This window comes from Streptopelia decaocto (assembly GCF_964273445.1).
Source record: "Streptopelia decaocto genome assembly, chromosome: 17".
Lineage (NCBI taxonomy): Eukaryota > Metazoa > Chordata > Aves > Columbiformes > Columbidae > Streptopelia > Streptopelia decaocto.
The window spans coordinates 1,321,083-1,344,685 of NC_138672.1; the positions used below are offsets into that span (position 1 = coordinate 1,321,083).

Here is a 23,603-nt window from a genome sequence, read left to right on the forward strand (position 1 = left end):
GCTCACAGCATCTGCTTGGACATGGTGATCAGGAGATAACCTCACGGCTGCAGTCACCGTGTGGTCCTCTGCAGACCCAAGAATCACATGTGAACGCCTACGTGCTGCTGAAGTAGCTTACCCTACCGCCACAGCCGCCCGGCATCACCCGTGGGTGGTCAGTGTCCTGTAGGCGCCCCAGTCTCCACCAGCAGCACCCAGTTCCCCCAGCACTCTGCTGGGGTTTGGCGCAGCTGCTGCGACCTCTCCTCCCGTGGGAAGCAACGCTGTTTGGCGGGACACCCCGGCCTGCCACCAGCCTTCTGGGGACAACAGACGCCCCGTGTCCTCCCCAGAGAGGAGCACTGGGGTGCTGGGTGCCCCCACACCTGAGCCCGGGTGTTCCCACCAGTGCCTGCGGGGAGGGCCGCGCCAGCTTTGAAATGGCAGCTGGTGCTTCCCAGTAGCTTGGAGGAAGAACTGAATGACTACTTTGTTTATGTTAAATATATATATAAAGGAAGGGAAAGGAAGGGAAGGGAAGGGAAGGGAAGGGAAGGGAAGGGAAGGGAAGGGAAGGGAAGGGAAGGGAAGGGAAGGGAAGGGAAGGGAAGGGAAGGGAAGGAAAGGAAAGGAAAGGAAAGGAAAGGAAAGGAAAGGAAAGGAAAGGAAAGGAAAGGAAAGGAAAGGAAAGGAAAGGAAAGGAAAGGAAAGGAAAGGAAAGGAAAGGAAAGGAAAGGAAAGAAAAGAAAAAAAAGAAAAGAAAAGAAAAGAAAAGAAAAGAAAAGAAAAGAAAAGAAAAGAAAAGAAAAGAAAAGAAAAGAAAAGAAAAGAAAAGAAAAGAAAAGAAAAGAAAAGAAAAGAAAAGAAAAGAAAAGAAAAGAAAAGAAAAGAAAAGAAAAGAAAAGAAGAAAAAGAAAATTTTTAAAAAGAGTAAAGATGACTCTGTCAACCAGAAGAGGCTCGGCTGGCCCCAAGGGAAACTATTCAGTGACAGAGAAAACAAAGCAAAACAAAACAAAACAAAACAAAACAAACAAACAAACAAACAAACAAAAAACACAAAAAGGCCCAAACTAACACCACCACCAACCAAAGAAACACGACCTTCCCCAAGACTTTTCAAAATCTTCCTAACCTGGTTCACAGAACCACGTCAAGGATGGAAGCGCTGAGCGCCGCTTGAGGGCGCTTCGGTGCGGGAGGCGCGGGGAGAGCGAGCGGCGGGGGCTGTGCGCGTGTCCCGGCCCTGGGGCCAGAGCAGGAGACTCCGCGTGGAGGAGACAGAGTGTTTCAGCTGAACCACCACACACAGTCAACGCCAGGAGTTGTGTCTGGTATCTCCAGATTGCACAGACCTGCCAGACAGGGAAATTGGACAAGAGACATTATGGTCACTTTGAATTCCCCCTGTTATTCTTGTCTCTTCTGGCGAGCCCAGAGGTGTGGGGGGAACCTGGGGAAAAACTCATTTTGGTGCTGATGTAGCCTTTGCTGACGCTACCAGAGCAGAGCAGCGTCACTCGCTGCCTTGTTTCTGGAGCAGAAAGGGAGGGATGCTGCACGGGTTCCTTCTCCCTGTAGCCTACGCAGCTGTGAACCTGTTCAGTCAAACATGACTAAGGCAGCAGAGATCTCAAAACAGGTAGGACAAGTCTGGGAAAATCATGAAAATAAATGGTTTCAAGTCAAGCAGGTTGTGAGCAGTCTGGCTGAGACAGAGACCAGCCAGAGCAGGACCGTGGTAGGGAACAGTCCAGTGCGGGTCTCCAGAGCCGCTGGGATTACCTGGCAGCCTGGGCCTGGCAGGGCTGGAAAACTCCGTGGAGAAGAGGAGTGGTAAGAACAGGCTGAGAAGCCAGGAGCAGGACCAAGGTGCTGAAGGCACCCGGGGATGGAGTCCCAGCGCCCGGCCTGGACAGGGAAACTGATCCGAGGGAAGCACAGTGAGGGCTGCAAGGATGTGCGGGCTTGAGGGCCAAACATCTTCCACCCCTCCGCTTTGAAGCCAACTCAGAGCTAAAGGAAATCATGCTGGCACATGGCACAGGGAGGTGTCCACGGCACATGGAGGTGTCCATGGCATGGGCAGCATCACAACCTGACCACACAGCCAGTGGCTAATCACCCTTTCTGGCCATCACCCTCCTCTAGCATGCTGGCTCCCTGACACTCCTTCTCTCAGCATCATGAGCATCAATCCAGTATGAGGGCTCTGGAGGTGCCGTCCAGGGCCCCTCGAGTGTGTCGTGGTGCCCATGACACAGGCATCGTGACACCAGGGCTCTGCAGTCTGCTTTGTTGCAACACAGAGTGAGTTTGCAGAGGAGGGCAGCACCTTTCACTAGGACTGACATGCTGTCAAGTCTAACGGATGCAGCGAATTTCAGTGCAAATTAGAGAAACCCATTCTCTAAATAAAGCCAGTTCATAAGATACATGATCCAGATCCTGTTTCTCTTACATTTGCCAACATTGACAGATTTTTTTCCTCTTTTCTCCATGTGCATGGTTCGTTTGGGCCCCTAGCCCAGCTCCTGCTGGCCGGTGGCCACTGTTGTTGCAGTCACAGCACTGGGATGCCCAGGCTCAGTTCCCGCTATGAGCACTCGCTCCTCTGCAGCACCCGGCAAGTCAAGCACACAGCAGCTCCCTGTGCTGCTGCAGAAGAGCCGTACACCCCTCTCCTGCGGGGACACTGCCAAAGTGAGAACCTGCGCTGAAACTTCTTGGCTGTGTTTGCAAAGCTATCAGTGAGAGCAAACACCACGTTTGGGCTTTTTGGGCTTCCCTAATCACATTTCCTCTGGAGTGGGATGTAAGGTCTTCAGGTATCTCTGCTTAAAGCCGCTTTCCTTTCTGAAAGGTTACAGTGTGTCTGAGGTGCAAAAATGCAACTGTCCAAAAGTATTTATTACACCGGCACCAGGAGTACCCATCGCATTCCGGCACAGGCAGCGATTCCCTCAGTTCTGCCGGTAAATAAGGAGATGTGCAGCTGCCGGGGTGGCGGGGGCCGGTCTGCGCTGCGAGAAATGAGGATTCGTGCCCGGTGGATGGACAAGGGCCGGGGCGGGGGTCACTGACCCGTTCTCGGGGATGCAGGGTCTCGGGCGGCGGTGGGATGGCGGAGGGGCCGGTGGGATGCAGGCGGGGCCGGTGGGATGGAGGAGGGCCGGTGGGATGGAGGAGGGCCGGTGGGATGCAGGAGGTGACACCGCCGCGACCCCCGCCTCCCGGCCAGGAGCGGGGCGGGCGCCGCCTGGAACTCAAACCTTCGTCCTCCCCCTCAGCCAATGGCCAGAGCGACCGTCCGTCGCCAACCAATGAGAGCGCGGGGCCCCCCGTCACCAACCAATAGGAGCGTGGGGGCGGCACTGGCGAGTAACGCTCGGGAGCGGCGGCGGTGATGGCACCGGAGCGCGGTGATCGGTCGCTCCCCGCCGGTACCGAGGGGCTTCCCCGGGTGTTCCTGCAGAGCCTACGGACTCTTTTCGATATCCTGGATGACCGGCGGCGGGGTTACGTGCACCTACGGGAGATCGAGTCCCGCTGGCGGGGAGCGGAAGCCCGGGAGCTGCCCGCCGGGGTGCTGGAGGGGCTGCGGCGGGCGGCCCCGGCCAGCGGGTACCTGACCTTCGAGCGGTTCGTCCTGGGGCTGCGCGCTGCCCTGCCCGGTGCCGACCCCCCGGGGGAGAGCGGCGGCGGGCGGCGGAGCGCGGAGAGGCCGCCGAGCCCCCGCGGTGCAGAGGAGCGGCGTGGGAAGAGCGGCGGGCAGCGGGAACCGGGGCACGGGCAGCCCCGGGGCCGGGGTGAGCCAGCGGGGCCGCGGCGGGACCGGAGCCGCACGGCGCGGGCTGCGGGGCCGCACCGCTACCGGAGATGGGAGCCGGGCGGGCGGGCTGGGACCTGCGGCTCCCCCCGGTCCTCGGGCAGCGCAGATCTGGTCCCTCCTATGGGCTTAAACTAGCAGCAAGCAAGTTAGTGCTGGGTTTAATTTTAGCTTTGATCCGAGCTGCGGGTAAACCGGGCTGGTGAGCGTGTTGCTCCCCTGACCGTGTCAGGTTTGTGCTTTCCCTCACATCTCTCCTCGCGTGGGTGCTGCTCTGTTCATAGCGGTGACAGGAAGAATTAAGGGCTTTACCGTAACGTGTCTGTGGTTGTCCCCTGGCACAAAGTCTGCAGGTGACCTTCCTCGGGGGCGGGTGTGGCAGCCGAGTGGCTTGGAGAGTCTCTGGGGTCTCTGAGAACCGAGCAGCTTCGCTGGAGAGTGGGCCGTCGGGTGCTCGGGTGGGCTCCAGGCTGTCGATGTGCCCACAGAAACGCTTTGTTCACGATTTCATCCACGTTTTGGACCAAAAAAAACACAGAGAAATCCAATCCAACTTTCTTCTTTGCATAATTCCGCAGCACTACATACAATAATAAATGGTTAAGCAATAATTAAATGGGAAAATGGCATCAGGGAGATGTGCTTTGCTGTCCCCAGGCACTGGGGCTGAGCTCACTGGCAGGTCCCTGCGGACCCTGCCCCTTCCTCAGGACCTGTGGTTCCCGTGCTGGGTCTGCCGGGACCCCCAGCCCTGGTGACACACTGACCTCGGCAACAGGGAGACTATGGCAGTAGGAGGAAGCCAGACTTCTGGATTTATCTGGCATAGGTAATAATTCTTTATCTAGATTCATGAAGTGCTTTGAGATCTATGGACACAAAGCCCTGTGTGAGGAGCTGGTGTTTTTATCACAACCCTTGAGCACGGTGGCTTCCTCCACCTTGGGAAAGTTGTCTGGGCTGGTTTGACTTCCCTTCCCACTCGTTCCCTCCCTGTCCCATCGTCTGCTGGGTGGAGAGGAAACTTTAACCATGGCTGAGGTTCTCTACTTTCCATTTTGCCTGCAGATTAATCACTGGAGCTTCATCTGGGTGAATATTATTAAGCAGGCTGGTTCTTCTGTCATCAAGAGTGTAAATCTGGAAAAACCTGAAGAAAAATCCTGCTTGGTAAAACCCAGCAATTTGAAAGCTCTGCCCTGAGAAGGAGTGAGCAGGAGACTGCAGCAGCTTTCTGGTTGCTGAGGATCTTTTCATGGTAGGCTGATGTGACAGTGATGTCCTGAGCCTGTGGGCAGGGTTAGTGCCTCAGCCTTTGCTGCTGGCTTCCCACAGTGCAGGGCCATATTCTGGCAACAGGCCTGAATTTCGTGTTGATTCAGCAGATTAGCAAATGTTATAACTCAGAGCTATTGTACCTGTTCTAGCTCCAGGCCCTGCGCAGCTGCTCAGCGCTCCCTCCCATCACCGAGGGTTCCCCGGCTGCGGTTGAACAGGTCAATGTTCTCACCTGGCTGGGTGGGAGCTGGGCTCTGCCGTGGGAGGACACGGTTCTTTCTTGCTGCAGAGAGGTGTGCTGGGCGCTCAGAGCTGCCTGTGGGCCCAGGAGGCCCTGTCTCCGTTGATATTTTATCATTTGGGCTGTGATGCTCCAGCTTCATGAGGTAGCTTCAGTAAGAGCCCAACCAACTGCAGCAAGGTGGTGTATCAGTGCTCATTAACCACAAAGAGTCTGAGGAGACTCTCCCTGTCTGTGTTTTGCGGGGAGGAGGTGCTCCCAGGATGCCACCTTAGCTCTGCTTTCTGGTCCAGAGGGCATCTGCATACATCAGAGCTGCTCTGGATGCAGATCACGGCAAGACGGCAGAGGCTGGGGCCAGGTGATCTCCTGGTGCATCCAGGGGTGCAATGAGCCAGTGGGGCGGTGATTCTGTCCCCTCTTTCCCATCAGCATATGGGCAGAAGTGCTTCTGAAGAAGCCCCTGCCCAGAGCCGGCTTCCAGCTCCTCAGGAGCTCTCCCCATCCCGGCTGTGCCAGCAGCCCCTGAGCCGCCGCCGACAGCGTCTGCCGGGCACCAGGATGGTGAGGCTGGTATTGGAGAAGTCACTGGGCATGGGAATCATTGTGATGGCTTCCCTGCCGCTGGTGCCTGGGTGGCCTGTCACAGCACTGGCTGGTGGAGGACTTTACCCTTGGGGTTCCCCTGAAAGCCGGGACCTGGGAAAGTTAAGACACGGAGCAGCAAGCGCCTTGGCCGGGAGCTCTGTGGTGGCTCTGGGCGCTGCCGCCTCCCAGCACAGCGCTCACCGTGGCTGCTGGGCTGGCCTGGAGAGCTGGTGGCCTGGTCAGGAGGAGATGGCTTGTGGTGGCTGTTACTGTCTGGGCTGTTGCCAAGGACAGGTCTGTAAGCGTGTAAAACGCCCCTGAGGTGTCTGCTCCGTGCTCTGACTGGGGAACGCAGGGCTCGTGCCCTGTGGGGCAGAGGGGCTCTCGGGGAGCAGGCCACCCCACATCTCGTGGCAGGGTCTCCTCCACCTCTGGTGAGCTCGTCCCGCTCTTTGCCTAAGAAGAGCGGATCCCAGCTCATTACCGGGGTCCTGTTTTAGCCACTGTATTGTCGGCTCAGCTGCACAGAGCTCGGTTGTTTGAGCAGGGAGCACACGTCACAGGGTTCGCTCAGCTCAACCTGGCGCTTCCCAGGACCAGCAGCGAAAAACTTTTTAACATGTCTCTACCCTGCAGCTCTTCCCAGAGGTGCTCCTGACTTTGCTTTGGGATTGTGCCTATTGAAGCTACCTTTGGTTTTGGGGCTGTTCCTCAGCTTCCCAAGCAGGATGTGCTACAGGTCTGCCAGGAGAACACGAGTGTGGTTGCACCGGTCTTGCTGGGTTCCTCCCAGGTAGATCATAGTGCGTGAAACCAAAGACAGTTGGCAAACCAGATGTGTGATATCACAGACTGTGTTTATTGACACGCTGGAGACCTGTCTGTGCCGGAGCACTTACTGGTAGAAGCAGGATATCATGATGGATCAGAGGAGGATTTTTCCTGTGCCGCAGTGGCTTCTTTCCCCAGTGACACAAAGTGACAGGCTGAGCGAGGGAGCATTGCCTGCAGCCGCCTGAGCCCGGCTCTGGTTGCTAAACTGGTGCAAACGTGGCAGCCCCAGGATGGTGCAGCTCCCCAGACTTCGCTGCCTTTATGGCGACGGGTGGCTGCTGTGGCCACAGCTGCCCTCTCTTGCCCCATATCGCTCTTCCATCGTGTCCGTGTGCCTGGCTCAGGACACTTGTGGGGCAGCAGGCAGCGATGTGCCAGCCCAGGCAATGCCACGTGCCCTGTCCCGGCACTCGCAGCCCTTCGTGCCAGCGTAGCCGGGAACACGCTGGATCCGTGCCCGGCAGCTCTGGCGCCGGGGAGCCTGCACGTGCCCAGCCCGCGGGAGAAGGACACAGCGATGGGCGGGGGCGCCTGGCAGGCGCGTGGGGAGCTGTCCCATGAGGAGATGTTCTCCTCACTGCCCACCTTCCCTTGCCTACCTGCACACTGCTCTGGTTTGAAAGCCAGGCTGGGAACGAAGCTCTTGCGGAACGCGGTGTGCGGAGGGCAGGGTGAGCGGCAAGAGCCCGGGGGAGCACCAGGCAGGGTCTGCAGGGAGCGGGGCGAGAAGGGAGGTGCAGCAGGGCTGCTGCGCGGGCACCGCTGCCCCTCGGCCGTCCTTGCTCAGCCAGAAGGGGATCTGAGCTGGCTTGGCCGTGGCCACAAGGCTGTTTCTAGAGTGTTCGCCAGGGCAGGCGGTGTGGGGCTTGTACTGACTTTTCTGCAGGTGCTCAGCCAATACCTGCTTCAGCTGACAGGCAGCTCAGTCAGGATCGAGCCTAAAACCTGCCAGTACTAACTTAATCTGCCAAAATAGGTTATGCGTGGATTTGCACCAGCATCATGCGTTTGTAGTAGATCAGTCTTTTGCAAGCTAGGATGTTGGGATTTTAATAAAATTTTGGAAAACCTACAGCCTGATTTACCCTATGTTTAAACCACAGGCACAGGGTCCTGCGGGACATCTTGCACAGCCGAGCTCATCCCCAGGCAGAGGAGTTGGGGTCCTGGCAGAGCCTGTGCCACCCGGGTGGGAGCCGCGGGTCCTGTGGGGGCAGGACGAGGGTGGGCAGTGTCACTAATGGTTCAATTGCCTGTGCTGGGACTGAAGCAGCAGTGCCTGGGAGCCGCCTGCTTTTTGCAGAAGGTGACCACTGAGGTCTGTTGCCCGCCTGGCGCAGCCACGTGGGTCGTTGCTGAAGCCTGCTCTGCCCATACAAGGACACCAACAGGCGCCCGGGCCAGTGCTTTGCTCAGCTGCTCCCTGCCATGTCCATTTGCAAGACCACCCTGCAGATGGTCTCACAGAAGTGGCCGCAAGTTTTTGTTGCAAGCGGCTGGTGGCCTCATGCTGTCCTCTGTCCTGTGTCACAGGTGGCGATGCTAAGGCTGCTGGGCAGGCCCAGGGAGATGGCAGCCACGCAGGGGCTGGGGACACTCGGAGGCATCAGCGGGGACGTGCGGAACACCGGAGACACACCATCACCAACGGCGTGGACTTCAGCATGGTAAGGGGACAGGCCTGTGGTGGTCCGGGGGCAGGTGGGCTGCAGGTGTCCCTCAGTGCTGACACCAGCTCTGTTTGGGCTGTGGCTCCCCCTGCCCATCCTGTGTGTGTGTGAGCCACGGGCTGCCGGGCAGATCCTGATACTTCAGATACAAAGCTCTGTTGATGTACGTGGAGGTCCTGCCATTACTTTCAAGGTGCTTTCAGTCCCGAATCGTGCCGGGCTGGCAGGAGGCACATGTTCCCCTGGGCTCTGCCCACCGAGCCCGTGTTTGACTGCACAGGTGCCATCCCCATGGGCAAAAACTTGGGCAGGGAAAGGCAAACGTGTAGGTGTAGGAGCAGGTGGGTCTCTGGGCCTTTCAAGTGCCCCAGAGAAGGTCGGGTACACCGCGCTGGTGAGCAGTGGTGCTGGGCTGTGTCCCCTTCCAGCTGTTCTCTGGAGGTCAGAGCTCAAGCACATTGATCCTCCTGGCTCCAGAGAAATGTTTATCAGTAATGCAGAGAAATCAGTATTGGATTTAGCCGGGGTGGCTGAGTCAGGTTGCCGGGATGGAGGGATCTGTGCTGCTCCCAAGTGGGATGGAAGAGCTGCCTGGGCACGTTGCTCACAAGCTCAAGCTACATTTTTTGGGAAGAGAGCCAGGACCCAGCCTGCGGGATGAGTGATGGCGGGACAAGCTCTGGCCAGTGTCGGAGCTGCTGCTGAGGCTGCCGCTGTCACCTCTGCACTTCCAGCCCTTGCACCCTGGTGTCAGCCGGCTCCCCAGCGCGGCGGGGCTGGCTGGTGGCGCAGGCAGCGGATCACAGCCTGCCGCCGCCTTGGGGCACAGGACAGGCTTTGCTGGGCCTGCGGCCATGCCGGGGGTTGGGGTGCTCTTGGGCCGAGGGGCTCTCTGCTGGGAGGGGCTGGCAAGGAGTAATAAATGTAAATGTGTGCGTCTGGGGCTCTCTGGTTCTCAGGGTTTGGTGGCTGGGAGTTGCTGTTTCAGAGCGGGGAAGGTCCTTCCCTGGCGAGGCGCTTCCCTGTGTGTGCTGCTGGAGCCATCGCTGCTGTGAGCTCGGGGTCCCGTCTGGTGCTGATGAGGGGGCGCTGGTGGCCCGCGGGTCTTGCCGAGGGCTGGGATTTGTTCCCAGCACTGCCACAAGCACTCTTGCTCTGAGCCCGTGCTGCCCTTGCCTCTGTCTCCCCAGCTTGGTGAGGGGTGGTGGGAGGGGGATCCTCTGCCTTTCCTCCTGCCTGCCCGTGTACCCGAGTGCTGCGCTGCCTCTGGCATGCTCCTGTCCCTGGAGAAGGGCTGTCTGTCCCTGTCCCCTTCCCTGGCACCCTGGCACGATCCTTTGGGTACTAATCCCACTTCTGAGCATACAGAGACAGTCAGAAGAGGTTTGAGTCCAGCAAGGACCAAATCCCTGTGCGGGGTGGTGCTGCCGCCTCCCCTCTGATGCTGAGAGGATGCTGGGCTCCCACAGAGACAAGGCACTCAGCTGTGATTAGGCTAATTTGCCTAAAGCCCATGGGGGACTGGGAGCACTGGTGTCCATCCTGCATCCCCAGGTGCGCTGGAGCCGATTCATCCTGAGCAGGGAAGCAGAGGGGTGGGGGCTGTGCTGCAGCCCCCGGACCCTCGGCACCACTGCAGCTCCTGTCTGCTCAGCTGGTGTTTTTCAGCTGGTCCATCATCGATCGGCCTGATTTCCCCATGGCCACAGGGGGTAGCTGGGATGAGACCTTCCGTGAGAGGCTGAGCGCTGCCATTCGTGAGCAGCCCAGTCTGTGGCACTGTCCCCTCCCCTGCTACCCCGGGTGGCACCAGCCACGTCCAGTGCTCTGTCCTCCTCCTGCCCCAGAAGCTGCCACTGCCCCCAGAGCATCCCACCCCCCGTGAGATGCCGTCTGTCCCCGCACGTGGCAGAGAGGGTGACGTCCCTCTGCTCTGTGGGATGCTGCCTCTCCCTCCGGCTGCCGTGCTGGCCGGCAAGCCTGGCGGCACCAGGGCGGGCCAGGCGGTCGCAGGCTGCAGCCCGAGCTGGGTGGGGGTCCTTGCCACGTACAGCATCTTCTTCATGCCCCTCAGCAACAGCCGGCATAGCACCAAGGCTCTGCGCTTCTTCCTGTGGGTATGTCCCTTTGGTCCATCTGTCCATCCAAGCATGTGGAACGGGGGGCTGTCCCATGGCAAAGAGCATTTCCAGGAGCAGTGGGGACAAGAGCAGCCCTGGTGGAAAGGGTGGCTGGTGTGGGGTGGGTGGGAGGCTTTGGGGCTGGCAGTGGGGATGGGGAGGTGCTGATGGCCTGAAAAAGGTCTTGATATGGTCTCACTTGTCCCGGGGGGTGGGGATCTGTCCACAATCACTTTTGAGCTGAACTGCCGCCTTCCAGATACTCTCCAAAGCAGCAGGAGATATTCCTGAGCATCCAGCAGCTTCTGGGTGTTCCAAGTCCTACTGGTGCCTGGAGGAGACTCTCCTGGAGCCCAGTCTGGCCATGGGCGGTGGGGTCCAGGCTGTGTCGTGGCAGAGAAGGCAGAGGCAGCAGGGCAGGCAGCTCCCTGCGCTCCTGGCATGGAGACACAGGCGCAGGAGCCGGGGGAGCCGCCTGGTGTGGCTCAGGAGAGCGGGAGCCCTGGGTTCTCTGTGTGAGGGCTGATGAAAGGGCCCCTGCACTGGTTGCTCTATTCCCCAGGGCTGTCCTCTCTTCTCTCGCCACCTCTGTGGCTGCTGGTGGCAGCACAGTGCCAGGGGGCTGCAGGAGAAGAAGGTGGGAGCGGAGCAGGGGACCCCCTGTCCCCTGGGCACAGGGCGCTGCTCCAGCCTCACTGCCGGTCCGGGGGCTGGGGGGGCTGTGCTGCAGCGGCCTTGGCTGTGCTGTGACACAGGGTCCTGCTCTGCTGGCCCCAAGGGGCTGCTCTGGGGACAGGAGCTGCAGGAACCATCGTACCAGCCCTCCAGGTGCATAAACGTGTCCCATCCCTGGAGACATCCCAGGCCAGGCTGGACGGGGCTCTGAGCAACCTGAGCTGGTGAAGATGTCCCTGCTCACGGCAGGGGTGGCACTCGGGGAGCTTTGAAGGGCCCTTCCACACAAACTATTCTGTGATTCTATAAATGTCTCCAGGTGATGCTGGTGCTGGAACCTGAAAGACCAGCAGAGACTCAGCAGAAAGGTGTGCTGTGCTCTGCTCTGCTGGAGGTGCCTTGGTGGTAAAGCAGAGAGGGGAGCAGAGCGCTGGGGAAACAAGGCTGCAGGTTTTCTCCGGCTTCCAGTGTGCACACTTAGCTCGGCTCCTTGCTGCCCGGGAGAGCCGCGTGTGTTCGTGCTGCCGGCCGATGCAGCCCTGGGGGGATCTGGGGAGCAGCTGCAGGCCCGGCTCTCGCTGCATCCTGGATAAGTACGAGGCAGAGAAACCTGCTTCTGCAGTGGGGAGCAGGAGGGCAGAGGTGGCCTCACTGTCCCTTACCTGCTTCTGTTGTTCTCCCAAACCAGAGAACTCTTCCCCCAAAGCAGCAGCCATCATCCTGCTCCTCAACGGCTTTTTGTGGGGAGAGGGACTGACCCCCCTGCCCGTATCCATATTCCTCTGTGCTTCGTGAAGAAACCATCTGCTGGGGCTTGACATGGTCTTGGTGGGGAGGGGGTGACACCTCTGCGTGCTCTGTCCCGCAGCTGAAGCACATGAAGGAGCTGGAACAGGAGAAGGATTTCCTGCTGCAGGGTCTGGAGCTGGTCGAGCGCGCCCGGGAGTGGTACCACCAGCACATCCAGCTCATGCAGGAGCGCCAGAGGCTGCTGGGGAAGAACAAAACCAGTGCTGTGAGTCTGGGGCTTGTTCTTGGGGTGCCTGTCTGCTTGGGAGGGTCTGGAGCTGCTGTCTGGGTTTGGAGAAGTGGGCTGGACCTGGACTTGGCCCCATGGTGACCCCCAGCCTCTTCTTCCCCCCATCCCGCAGGAATTCCTCCCCGAGGGCACCCAGAGCCACCTGGGGCGCCTGGTCCCCAAGCTGCAGGAGGTGAACCGCTGCCTGGGTGACCTTCTTTCCACCACTGGCAAGGTGAGAGCAGCAGATAAGCAGCTTGTGGTGGTTTGTGTGAGGACCCATGCTGTCCCTCCGCTTACACTGGTAGTTGGGCTGACATCAGAACTGTCACAGCTTCCCTGGGCTCTGGGGAGGTGACTCGGGTCTGTGGGCAGCGAGGCAGGGGATGGGGGGCAGCCAAAAGGACAGCACAGGTAGTCCCGAGCTGGGTTGGAGGATGCTCAAGGCATTTGAGGAACTAAAGGACATCCCCAAAAAGGTGCAGCCATTGTCAAGTGAATAAGGAAACCACCCTGCTGAGCTGCTGAGTCAGCCCTCTGGGAGCTGGCTGTCCCACCAGGCTCCTGGGCACACAGGCAGGAACGCTGCCCGCCTCTGCCTGCCTTTCTGGAGACCCTGTGCTGGCTCTTAATCCTGTGCTGGGCTTCTCTCAGTTCCCCATGTGCCACAGAAACAGCTTCTGGCCCTGGGAAGGGCTGGAGAGGCCACTGGGGAGGAGGGTCAGTGCCTCATCCCTTCCCTTCACCTTCCCTGCAGCCGGTGCACCCCTCCTCAGCTCTGAGCAGGCTGGGCCCCGCGGCGTCCCCAGCCCCAGCAGGCTCCCAGCAAGCCATCAACATGCTGAAGGAGCAAAACCGGCTTCTCACCAAGGTGAGTGGGGAACAGGGGGAGAAAATCCCCTTCGGGGGCTGGGAGAGGAGGCAGGGTGGGAATCCGAGGCAGTGGAAGGTGTTCCTTCAGCTTGGCCAACCTTGGTCGTTGCAAAGGAGGGCGTGCAGGATGCAGCTGGAGAGCCCGTGTCATGCAGCTGTTTGAGTGTCCGCGGGCAGGGATGGGGCATCCTCAGCGGAGGGAAGAGGCTGCGACAAACGCAGGTCAGGAGAGGGCGCGGGCGCAGGGCTGGGTCTGCGCCAGGGCTGCCGGGGAAGGCTCAGCCGCCATGCCCCTGCCAGGCCGGGCTCACCGCTGGGTTCACATCCCAGCACCCACGGTGCAGCGAACACCAGCATTTTCCTCCTTTAAGCTGCATTTTCCTCCTCTGTCCCATGCAGGAGGTGACCGACAAGAGCGAACGCATCACCCAGTTGGAGCAGGAGAAATCCGCCCTGATCAAGCAGCTCTTTGAGGCTCGTGCCCGCAATAACCATGAAACGAGCCAGCTGGACTCCACCTTCATCTAGTGCCTGTCTCCCCACTCCACATCCTCGAGCTTCCTCGGGGGTTTTGTGGGACTCTTGCCCAGAACCCATTGCACCCGTTGCTCCAGGTGTCGGATCTCGAGGTCTGGAGCTGCAGGAGGAAGCCGGGAAGGTGTTTCCCTGCCCTGCCTGGGGAGCATCCCCGCACTGCTCTGCTGCTGGGCTCTCCAGCCGTGCTGCTCTCAGCTGCTCCTTTTCTGTCCCTAAAGGGACTGCAGGGACTGCACCCCCAGCCCCACGAGCCCCCGCGTGCTGGGAATGGCCTCTGCCCGCGCGGGACGCGCTCCTGTGCCCTTGGCCTGACTCAGGCTGAACTTCGGCTGCTCTCAGAAATAGATGATGCATCTTCAACACTCCAGCTGGCATCTCCAGCAAGCCAGGCCATTCAAGGGTGGCCGATCCCCTGCTTGTCCCGCTGTCAGAAGACAAGACTGAAAATCTGATGGGGCGTGCCTGGCCCCTCTCTGCTGCCTGAGTTCTGCCTGCCAGAGACACGGTACTGGGCCAGAGCAGTGCCGAGCTGGTGCTCCTCCCTGCGTAATCCCTCTTTCCAGTTTGCGGTAGCGATGCCATAGTCACTGTTTACATGTCTGCAGGCTCCTGTAGTTGATGAGCCATGGACCCAAACGAGGTAGTCCATACCTCTGAGCTGCTGTTTCAGGCTGTTTGCAGATTGAGGCAGACACCTTTACATCCCTTTATTTGGGTTGACCTGGCAAATGTTTCCTTATGACTGCCAGGCTTATATTTTTTTTCTTGATGACTTTAAAAGGAGAAGTGGTGTCCTCCAGCATGAGGATGCTAACGCAAGCCTGACTCCCCAGAAGGACGAAGGTTTGTATTTAGCTGAACGTGGGTGATGGGTCGATGCTGATGGGCTCTTTCCTTTGCACATCTCCAGGTGAAGGAGCGGCAGTTTTGCCTGTGCTGATGGTGTACGCCGGCTCCCCAGGGTGACATCCAAGTGTGAACTGCGCCCCTCTCCAGGTCTCTTGGGGCCAGGTCTAAGCGTGGGTCTTGTTAGGCTGGTGTATCTCAGGATACCTTCTCCTTCCCACCCAGCTCAGCGACGATGCTTGAGCTGGACAATATTTTCCACTGTGGCTTGGTACTTGGTATTTCTGGTGCTTCCATGGGAGATCCTTGTGAATCCCCATGTAGCGCAGGCCTGGCCCTCTGTAGCTCCAAGACCAGGACCTTTCTCTCCAGGGTAGTTTCGTGCTCTGACTCCTGGCACAATGCACTGAGCTGGGCCAAAGGTGCTGGACCTGCCCTGCCATGGGCTGGGTACCGTGCAGACCAATTCCCTTCTCACTCCTGTTTTTCTCTGTCCAGCGCTGTCTGTCCCACCCAGATTCTCTCTTTGAGGTTCATCGTGACCTGAGGCTCAGTGCAAGGCATGAATCCCTGCTCTACCCTGTACGTGCTGCCCTGTGCCAGAGTGGGGATCAGCATTGTGCCAGGGACAGGGAGGAGGAGCAGCAGGGCCATGGCGAGTCGGGTCGCCTGTCTGCAGGAGTAGGGTATTAGTTGTCCCCTGGACATCGGTGTCTTCCCTCTCTTTCATAATGCCACCTCTGCTGTCCAGAGCCTGTTTTGCCTGAGGTTTAATTAAAAGTGACCCTCTTTATAAGGAGGATCTGTAGAGATAATAAAGTGGGATGAACTATTTAATTTAGCCTTTTGTCTCTGCCTAAATCAGCCCATATACTGCTGCGAGCCTTGCAACTCCTGCCGGTCCTGTCCCATGGTCTGTGGGGGGAGCTGAGGCTGCACAATCACAGCCTGAGCAGGAGGAGCCCAGGGGGTCTCTGCTCCAGCCCATGTTCCCATGCCCTTCCAGTCCCATCTGGGCTTCTCTGGGGCTGGGGACTCCCCGGTCTCTCCTCACTGCTGTGAGATGGGGTCATGAAGCCACCTGCACCCCTTCCAGTGCTCACAGCTTCACCTGGCAGCTCCTCCGGAACCTGTGCTGGGGGGTCGTACTCCTCAGGTACTGCTGGTGCAGTTTACAACCTGTTATTTCTTTTTAAGCCCCCTCCCTCGGAGCTGGCCCCTGTGGCTGTGGGCACAGTGAGCCTGGTGCCCTGCAGTGACTCCTCCCAGTGACGGTGCTGGCAGGGCACGCTGCGCCATGCACCCCCTGCCCTGGCCCAAGGCTGGCAGCACCCGCCGGGTGAATGAGGGTTCTGTGCTGCCCGGAGTCACCTCCCTTTGCCCCTTGGGGCGGTGGGGCGAACTGGGACCCCGTGCACCCTGCAGACCCCTCAGGGTTGAGCCTCCCCTGCTGGGAGCAGAGCTGGAGGAGGGGATGTGAGCCAGCTCACCCACAGCTCAGAGCAGGATCTTTGCAGGGGCGTCTGTCAAGTGGTGCTTAGGCAGCCACAAATCCTGGACAGGGCAAAGAGGAGCAATGCAAAGCCTGTGAGGTCTTTCAAGGGACAGAGGATCATGGTGCCCATTGAGTGCTGCTCCCCCCCTGCCATGGCCCCGCAGCACTGGGGGTGCTCCAGGGGTGCGATGGGCCTGCGGGGACCAGGGTCCTCTGGGAGGTGCAAGGCTGAACTTGCGCTGTCACCCCGGCTTGGTCACACTGTTTCTGCGTCCCTGATGGGTCTGGCCTCACCCAGGTGTCTGGGCTGTGTCTACTTCCGCAGCCTTAATTGCAGGGGCTGACACCACTGCTGTGCTGGTCCAGGCTTCCCTTCTCTTCAGGCTCTGCTCCCACTAAGGCTGGGTTTGCAGATATCTGTGAATGTACCTGCAGGGCTCTGATCACATCTGGAAACCGCTGTGTGAAGCTGTGGTCCACACTGGGAACAGCTGGAGCAGGTCTCTGCTGTCCCCAGCCAGGACAGCTCCTGCCAGCCCACCTCGACTCAGCCTTTCCATGCCTGAGCTTGTCAAACCGGGGTGCAGCACCACATAGTCGATCCTCATGTCACCGGAGGTTTAACACAGGCAGCAGGGTGATACGCACAAGGGTTCCCACTGCCGGAGCCTGGCGATGGGGGCTGGTGTCAGGAACGTGCTGTACTCGGCCCTTGTCTGGGCTCAACCCGTAGACATGACCGGCCCCGAGCTGCCCCGGGCGTTGCAGGATCTCATCCTCCGTGTCCTCGGCAATGCGGTTTGGGAAGGATCCAGTCACTCAGGTCTATTTGCAGTTTCTCTTTCTTCTCCTGCCCAGCTCCGTGCCCTTCTCACGCCCTTGGAGGCTGGGCTGCGTGCCCAGCTGCTCCCCCTTAGAGAAGGGCTGCTCTCCCAGCAGAGCAATTATCCCAAATGCCAGCAGGAAAACTGCATCTTGGGCCCTCAGCCTGTACATTTTCTGCTTTTTTCTTCCCTGCCGCACAGTCAGAAACTGCTCAGCCCATCAAAGGCTCGTGCTGCCCTGGGTGGTTTGCAGCAGCCCCATGCCCAGCGTGCTGTCAGCCCAGCGCTCTGCACCGCCTGTCCAGTGTGAATCTCTGGGAGATGAGCTGTGGATGTGGTGATCTGGAAAAGCTTCTGGGTCCTGGGGCTGGTCCTCACGGGTATGGGGGGAAGGACCGTGCAGGGCTGTCTTGGCTAAGGGGCTGCCTGGCGCATCTCAGACCTGCAGGCTGGCACCACGGCTGCTGCCATGGGAGGATGTTGTTTTCCGCTCATATGATGGTGGAGCAAAGACCCCTGCCCAGGTGACGAGGGACCGGGTCTGCCCTCCCCTCTGTGGGGAAACGCAGGGGCAGCAGCTGGTGAGCCTCTGGTGCACCGTCCCTGGTACCCCCAGCATCTCCACCCCAGGGGAATCGAGCACAGCACCCAGCAAGCACAGGGAGGGGATCGTCCCGCTCTGCTCTGCGCTGGGGCGGCCTCACCTGCAGCATTCACTGTGTGCAGGGCTGGGGACACAGGAGAAAAGGAGATAAAGCTGCTGGAGAGTGTCCAGAGGAGGGACAGCAAGTTGGGGAAGGTTTGGAGGGGAAGCCGGATGAGCAGCGGCTGCAGTCCCTGGGTTTGCTCAGCTGGAGCAGAGCAGCCTGAGGGCAGAGCTCATGGGCTGCAGGTTCCTCAGCAGGAGCAGGAGGGGCAGGGTGAGCTCTGCTCTGTGACAGTGACAGAGCCCAGGGAACGGCAGAAGATGAGCCAGGGAGGGGCAGTGGGACATGAGGAAAAGGTTCTTCCCCCAGAGGTGCTGGACACTGAACAGGCTCCCCAGGGAGGTGCCACGGCCCCAACCTGACAGTGTTCAAGGAGAGACTGGACACCGTCCTCAGACACACGGGGTGACCTGTGGGGTGTCCTGTGCAGGGACAGGAGTTGGAACCGATGATCCGTGTGGGTCCTTCCAGCTCAGGACACTCTACGGTTCTGTCATCCTGCCAGGCCCGATGTGTCCCCGTGGCCGTGACCCCAGCCCGGCGTGGGTGCTCAGCGCTGCCTGCGCCGCCAGCCGAGCCCCGTCCAAGGTACAGCTGATTGAAGCCATATGGTCCCTCCCAGGGACACCCGCTGCGGGAGGAGGGGTGGGGCTCCCAAAATTCCTGCTTTGCTCAGCAGCGGCACGCCATGGGGACCGTGGCTTTTCTCCCTGCATTACATAAAGAAGCAGCTGTGCGTGGCGGATATCCGCCCTGTTTCCTCACCCTCGGTGACGAGCCATCGGGGACCGGAGCAGGGGCTGGGGGCCTGGCCAGCACCCTGGAGGGGCCACACTCACCGTATGGGTGTCCTTAGACTGAAAGCATCCCCTTGCAGGACACCAGTGCAGCAGTGGGTGCAGACATGGTGGACGTGACCCCCTCGCCCTTCCCTGCCATCGGGACACCCTTCCTATGAGATGGGATCACGGCAAGTAGGGCCGGCCCTGGGCAGGGACAGGCAGCTGCAGGGGCAGAAAAGGCTGTATGAGCAGGGAGCCTGTGTGGGAGGCCGGGCTGCAGCCGTGGCCCAGGAACAATTAAAACCCATCCACATGGCACCGTTTAACTGCTCTGCCTCGGTTTCCCCAGCTGTAGACTGGGCATGTGGACCAGCACATGCCCCCAGCAGGACACCTGGGCTGCCCTGTGCCCGCACAGTTTCAATGATTGAGCATTTTTCCTCCATTCGTTCCCAAGACCTGCTGGAGCCTGGACCCGTGGAGACCGAGCAGGGAGGACACGCAGCTCCCGCTTACCCTGCAGCTGTGGCCGGGCCTGGGGGCCAGTGCTGGAGGCAGCAAATCCTGTTGCCCCAGAGCCTCTCCTGGATGCATGTCCCCCATTTTCCCCAAGGGCATCCCTGAAAGGGTCCGAGGGACCCCACAGATTTGCTGTCCCTTGCTGCTGGCAGCCAGGAACACCCTGTCCTCAGACAGGTCCAGGCAGGCAGGTTTCATTTCTTTTGGCTGCTGAAAACAATCTCCTGCCCATGGAGAATGCCTGAGGGGTGTCTACAAACCCAGGAAGATACCAAATAGGGACGTGGTGGCTGTAGGGATGTCCCCTGGCCCTTTTCCTTGGGGAGAAGAAAAAGCAACCATTATCAAATCTTCCTGTCAAGAACCTGACACAGGCAGGGCTGCCTGCGCATCCTGCAGCCGCCCCCAGGCAAGGGTCTGAGTCGAGGTGGGCTGGCAGGAGCTGTCCTGGCTGGGGACAGCAGAGACCTGCTCCAGCTGTTCCCAGTGTGGACCACAGCTTCACACAGTGGTTTCCAGATGTGGCCAGAGCCCTGCAGGTGCATTCACAGATATCTGCAAACCCAGCCTTAGTGGGAGCAGAGCCTGAAGAGAAGGGAAGCCTGGACCAGCACAGCAGTGGTGTCAGCCCCTGCAATTAAGGCTGCCGAAGCAGACACAGCCCAGACACCTGGGTGAGGGTCAGCACAGGCCAGACCCATCAGGGACACAGAAACAGTGTGACCAAGCCAGGGTGACAGCGCAAGTTCAGCCTTGCACCTCCCAGAGGACCCTGGTCCCCGCAGGCCCATCGCACCCCTGGAGCACCCCCAGTGCTGCGGGGCCATGGCAGGGGGAGCAGCACTCAATGGGCACCATGATCCTCTGTCCCTTGAAAGACCTCACAGGCGGCAGGTTCACGGGTGGGCAACCCGGACAGGTCTGCAATGGAGGGGGAAAAGGGCGGCACTGGGAGCCCGCACCAGCTGCGTGGCTGGCATTGTCCCTCATGCTGTCGTACACACATGCATGGCAAAATATTTATCTGCATTTACCCCTCAGGGTCCCCAGGAGTGAGGTGATAGGCTCTGAGCAACCTGATCTGGGTGAAGATGTCCCTGCTGATGGCAAGGGGGTTGGCCTGGATGGGTCACCTCCAGCTCAAACTGTTCTGTGTGCCCCGTGGAGAAGGGGCTGAGGAGAAGCTCCGGATGGGCTCGGTGCTGCGGGGCCGGACGTGGCGGGCGCAGCTCGGCCTGCAGCGGTGACGTTCCCATCCAGAGCCTCACGTGCGCTTCTGTGTTGCTTCATTTCTACAAAAGCGCTGAGCGGCTTCGCAAACCACAACGGCTTTTTCCATCCCTGCTGAAGATGAACAGCTCCCATGTGGTGCTGCTCAAACTGGGAAAGAACCAGTCTTTGTCCTATTGACTAAACAAAGAAACCCAGAAGACATCACCTCAGCCCCCAAAGTTTTGTTTAGCCCAAAACAAAAAGATTTTTTATTGTTCTGAGTTCAGTTCAGGCTTTTTAAACACCCTTTTGTTTTGCCTTCTGCTGTATTTAGGGCCAGTTGAAATGGAAAAACCACACGGACAAATGGCCCTGTCCTGGTACTCCTGGCATGAGCTCTGACGTGAAGAGAGCATCCACTGGTTTGGAATGTTTCCAAAATCTTCATTAGATATTAAGAGATTTCAGAATCTCCATTTGCCCTCAGGCTGAAACACTTTGCAAGGGAGACCCAGGGACAGACGGGACATCCCCCTGTGCCGGGAGCTGCGCTGGGGTCTGGGTTCTGTGCCACATCCCCCGCGAGGGACGAGCTCTGGCCGGCCTGCAGACAGCTCAGCTGGGTGGGCCAGGGAGATAACAACCAAATCATGGAACAATTCCGTCATTAAATATTTATTATCGATGGCTCAGGAAGAGAAAATTTGTGCTTGTGAGAGACATCCTGGTTCTGATGCTCCTGCACAGAGGCAAACGCCTTCTGACCGGTGGCCACGTGGCTGGTCAGTGCCAGCGGCCACAGGTCCCTGCCGGGCTGCGGCTTGTCCCGCGGGGACGGATGAGCCCAGCACCCTGGCAGTGTCCCTGGCCCCCCGTGCGCTGCCCCTCCCAGGACACCTGGACCTGTCAGCTCTCATTGTGCTTCCCTGCCCAAAATCCTGGGGAGTTTTTACAGCCCAGCCTTTTTTCACATTTTCCTCCGATGAATAGGCTGTTGCAGAGCTGCCAACTCGCAGAAAGTCATAAACCTCCTTGGCCCTTCTGAAAGCATGAAATTAGGGGAAAAAAAAATAAAAAGAAGAAGAAGAAGAAGACAGTTCTTGTAAACAATACTTTTAGGAGAGAGCGTTTACTCCTTTCCAGGGGCCTCAACCTTCATCACTCCCATCACTGAGCTTTCCCTTGCAACACCCACCTTGAGCGGGAGCCCAGTCTTATGAAACCAAAGGAGCTATGAAAATCTAAACGTTGCAAAACACGTTGGTTAAGAGGAAAGACAAAGCCGTTGGGACTGTTAGGGCTGCAAGGTTGCGAGCAGCTCACCCAGCAGGATCCCACACCGACAGGAACACCCCCGTTGTTCCATGTCCCACGGGACGGCTCTGCCAGCGGGTCTGCGGGGTGTGCGGCTCTCACCACGGCCCTGCCATGTCTTGGGGACAGCGGGAGCTCAAGGACACCCACCCGTGCTGCCCTGGGACCCATCTCCACTCCCTGTGGCTTTTCCAGGGATTTTCACCGTTCTCCCGCAGCCGTGAGCTGCTTTTCCTCCTCCTGTGTCCCGGTGGGGTTGGTGCCTCTCCCTGCTCACGGAACGTTTGCGTGGCAAACCCTCGGGATGTGGGTCTGCAGGACAGGATCTGTTCGCCCAGGTCTCCATCCCCGCAGGCTGGCAGTGCCAGGGCAGCTTTTGCCATCGTTCCAGCTGCCAGCCCGGCTGCGGGGCTGCAAGGTGGCTTCCCCTGTCCCGGCCGTGGGACAGCGTCAGGCTGTGGCAGCCACCACAGCCCAACCACGGGCACGGCACTGCAGAGCCCTGCTGCAGCTCAAGGGCTGCGGGGATGCTCCTGCTCAGCCCGTGAGCCTTCGAACTCCCCCAAATGACAGGCGGGTGGGGGCTGCCAGGGGAGACACTGTGCTGGTTTGTCTGAAAATGATGTTCATTCAGTTCTTCATGCAGTTAGAAACCTTTCTTTTCCATAGCCAGCACGGTCAGTATTTGGACTTAGTTTGAGAACAAGAGATAACAGCCCAGCACAGAGTTAATGTTTTGAGTTGCTCTGGTCTGAGAGCCAAGGACACTCTGAGCTCTGCCCGCAGGTGTGAGGCAGCGAGGAAGGGGATGGACGGACAGAGCTGGACAGACACCGGACTGAGCAATGAGACCGTACCAGCCCATTGGCGTTGTGCTTCATGTATAAGGAGAGCTGGGCCTTCCACTCTTTGCTCTCTCTTGGGCGCTTTCTCTTGCGCGCGTTGGATATTTTTCGTCTCTCTTCTTTTTTGTTGTTGGAGCCAGGGGACTTTTGGTCAGGACGTTTAGTTTGGTTTTTGCCATTTTGCAGAGGCCTCTGAGCCTTTCCGCCTTTTTCCTCTCTTTTCTCTCTCTGGGATCAGCTTTAGGTGCAGCTTGCTGGGACTGGCTGCCCTGTTGTGGACAGAGCTTGAGTATCTTTTATTTCTATTTTTTATATATATTTACTAGTAGCGTATTATATATAATACACACGTACACACATACATATATACATATATACACATATACATATATACACATACATATATATTATAGTGTATTATATTATAATATATACATTGTGTATATTTACTAGTAGTGTATTAATATTTTGTTATTTTATCAAACTGTGTTTATCTCAATCCAAGTTTCTCCCTTCCCCTTCGATTCTCTCCGCTGTTGCGGGTTGGCTGGAGCGGGGGTCAGCGAGCGGCTGTGGTGGTTGTATTGCCAGCGCGGGTTGAACCACGACAGACACCTGCACAGACACCCGTGTGCCAGTGTTCACAGCGCTGCTCCGGGAGCACGCTCAGGGATTCAAGTACCCCTGCCACAGGTACACAGGTACGAGCACGGGCACAGCAGCACACCTGTGGATGTGCACACTCACGATGTGCCCGGCTGTCCTGGGACCATGTGCACTGTGTCTGTGCTCACACCATGTCCATGGTCACACTGTGTCTGTGCTCACACTGTGTCCATGGTCACACTGTGTCTGTGCTCACACCATGTCCGTGCTCACACCCTGTCCATGGTCACACTGTGTCCATGGTCACACTGTGTCTGTGCTCACACCGTGTCCGTGCTCACACTGTGTCCATGGTCACACCATGTCCATGGTCACACTGTGTCTGTGCTCACACTGTGTCCATGGTCACACTGTGTCCATGGTCACACTGTGTCTGTGCTCACACTGTGTGCTCACACCATGTCCATGGTCACACTGTGTCTGTGCTCACACTGTGTCCATGGTCACACTGTGTCCATGGTCACACTGTGTCTGTGCTCACACCGTGTCCATGGTCACACTGTGTCTGTGCTCACACTGTGTCCATGGTCACACTGTGTCTGTGCTCACACCGTGTCCATGGTCACACTGTGTCTGTGCTCACACTGTGTCCATGGTCACACTGTGTCTGTGCTCACACCATGTCCATGGTCACACTGTGTCTGTACTCACACTGTGTCCATGGTCACACTGTGTCTGTGCTCACACCGTGTCCGTGCTCACACCCTGTCCATGGTCACACTGTGTCCATGGTCACACTGTGTCTGTG

At 58.6% G+C, this 23,603-nt stretch overlaps 1 protein-coding gene across 1 annotated transcript; it reads left to right on the forward strand.

Moving 5' to 3' along the window:
• Positions 1–3,352: 3,352 nt before the first annotated feature.
• Positions 3,353–15,319, forward strand: SAPCD2 (suppressor APC domain containing 2). The gene is made up of 6 exons (XM_082067786.1): positions 3,353–3,791; positions 8,286–8,419; positions 12,086–12,232; positions 12,369–12,470; positions 12,993–13,106; positions 13,508–15,319. The coding sequence occupies exons 1-6, from the start codon at positions 3,389–3,391 to the stop codon at positions 13,634–13,636; spliced, it is 1,029 nt and encodes a 342-aa protein (XP_081923912.1). The 5' UTR covers positions 3,353–3,388; the 3' UTR covers positions 13,637–15,319.
• Positions 15,320–23,603: the final 8,284 nt, after the last annotated feature.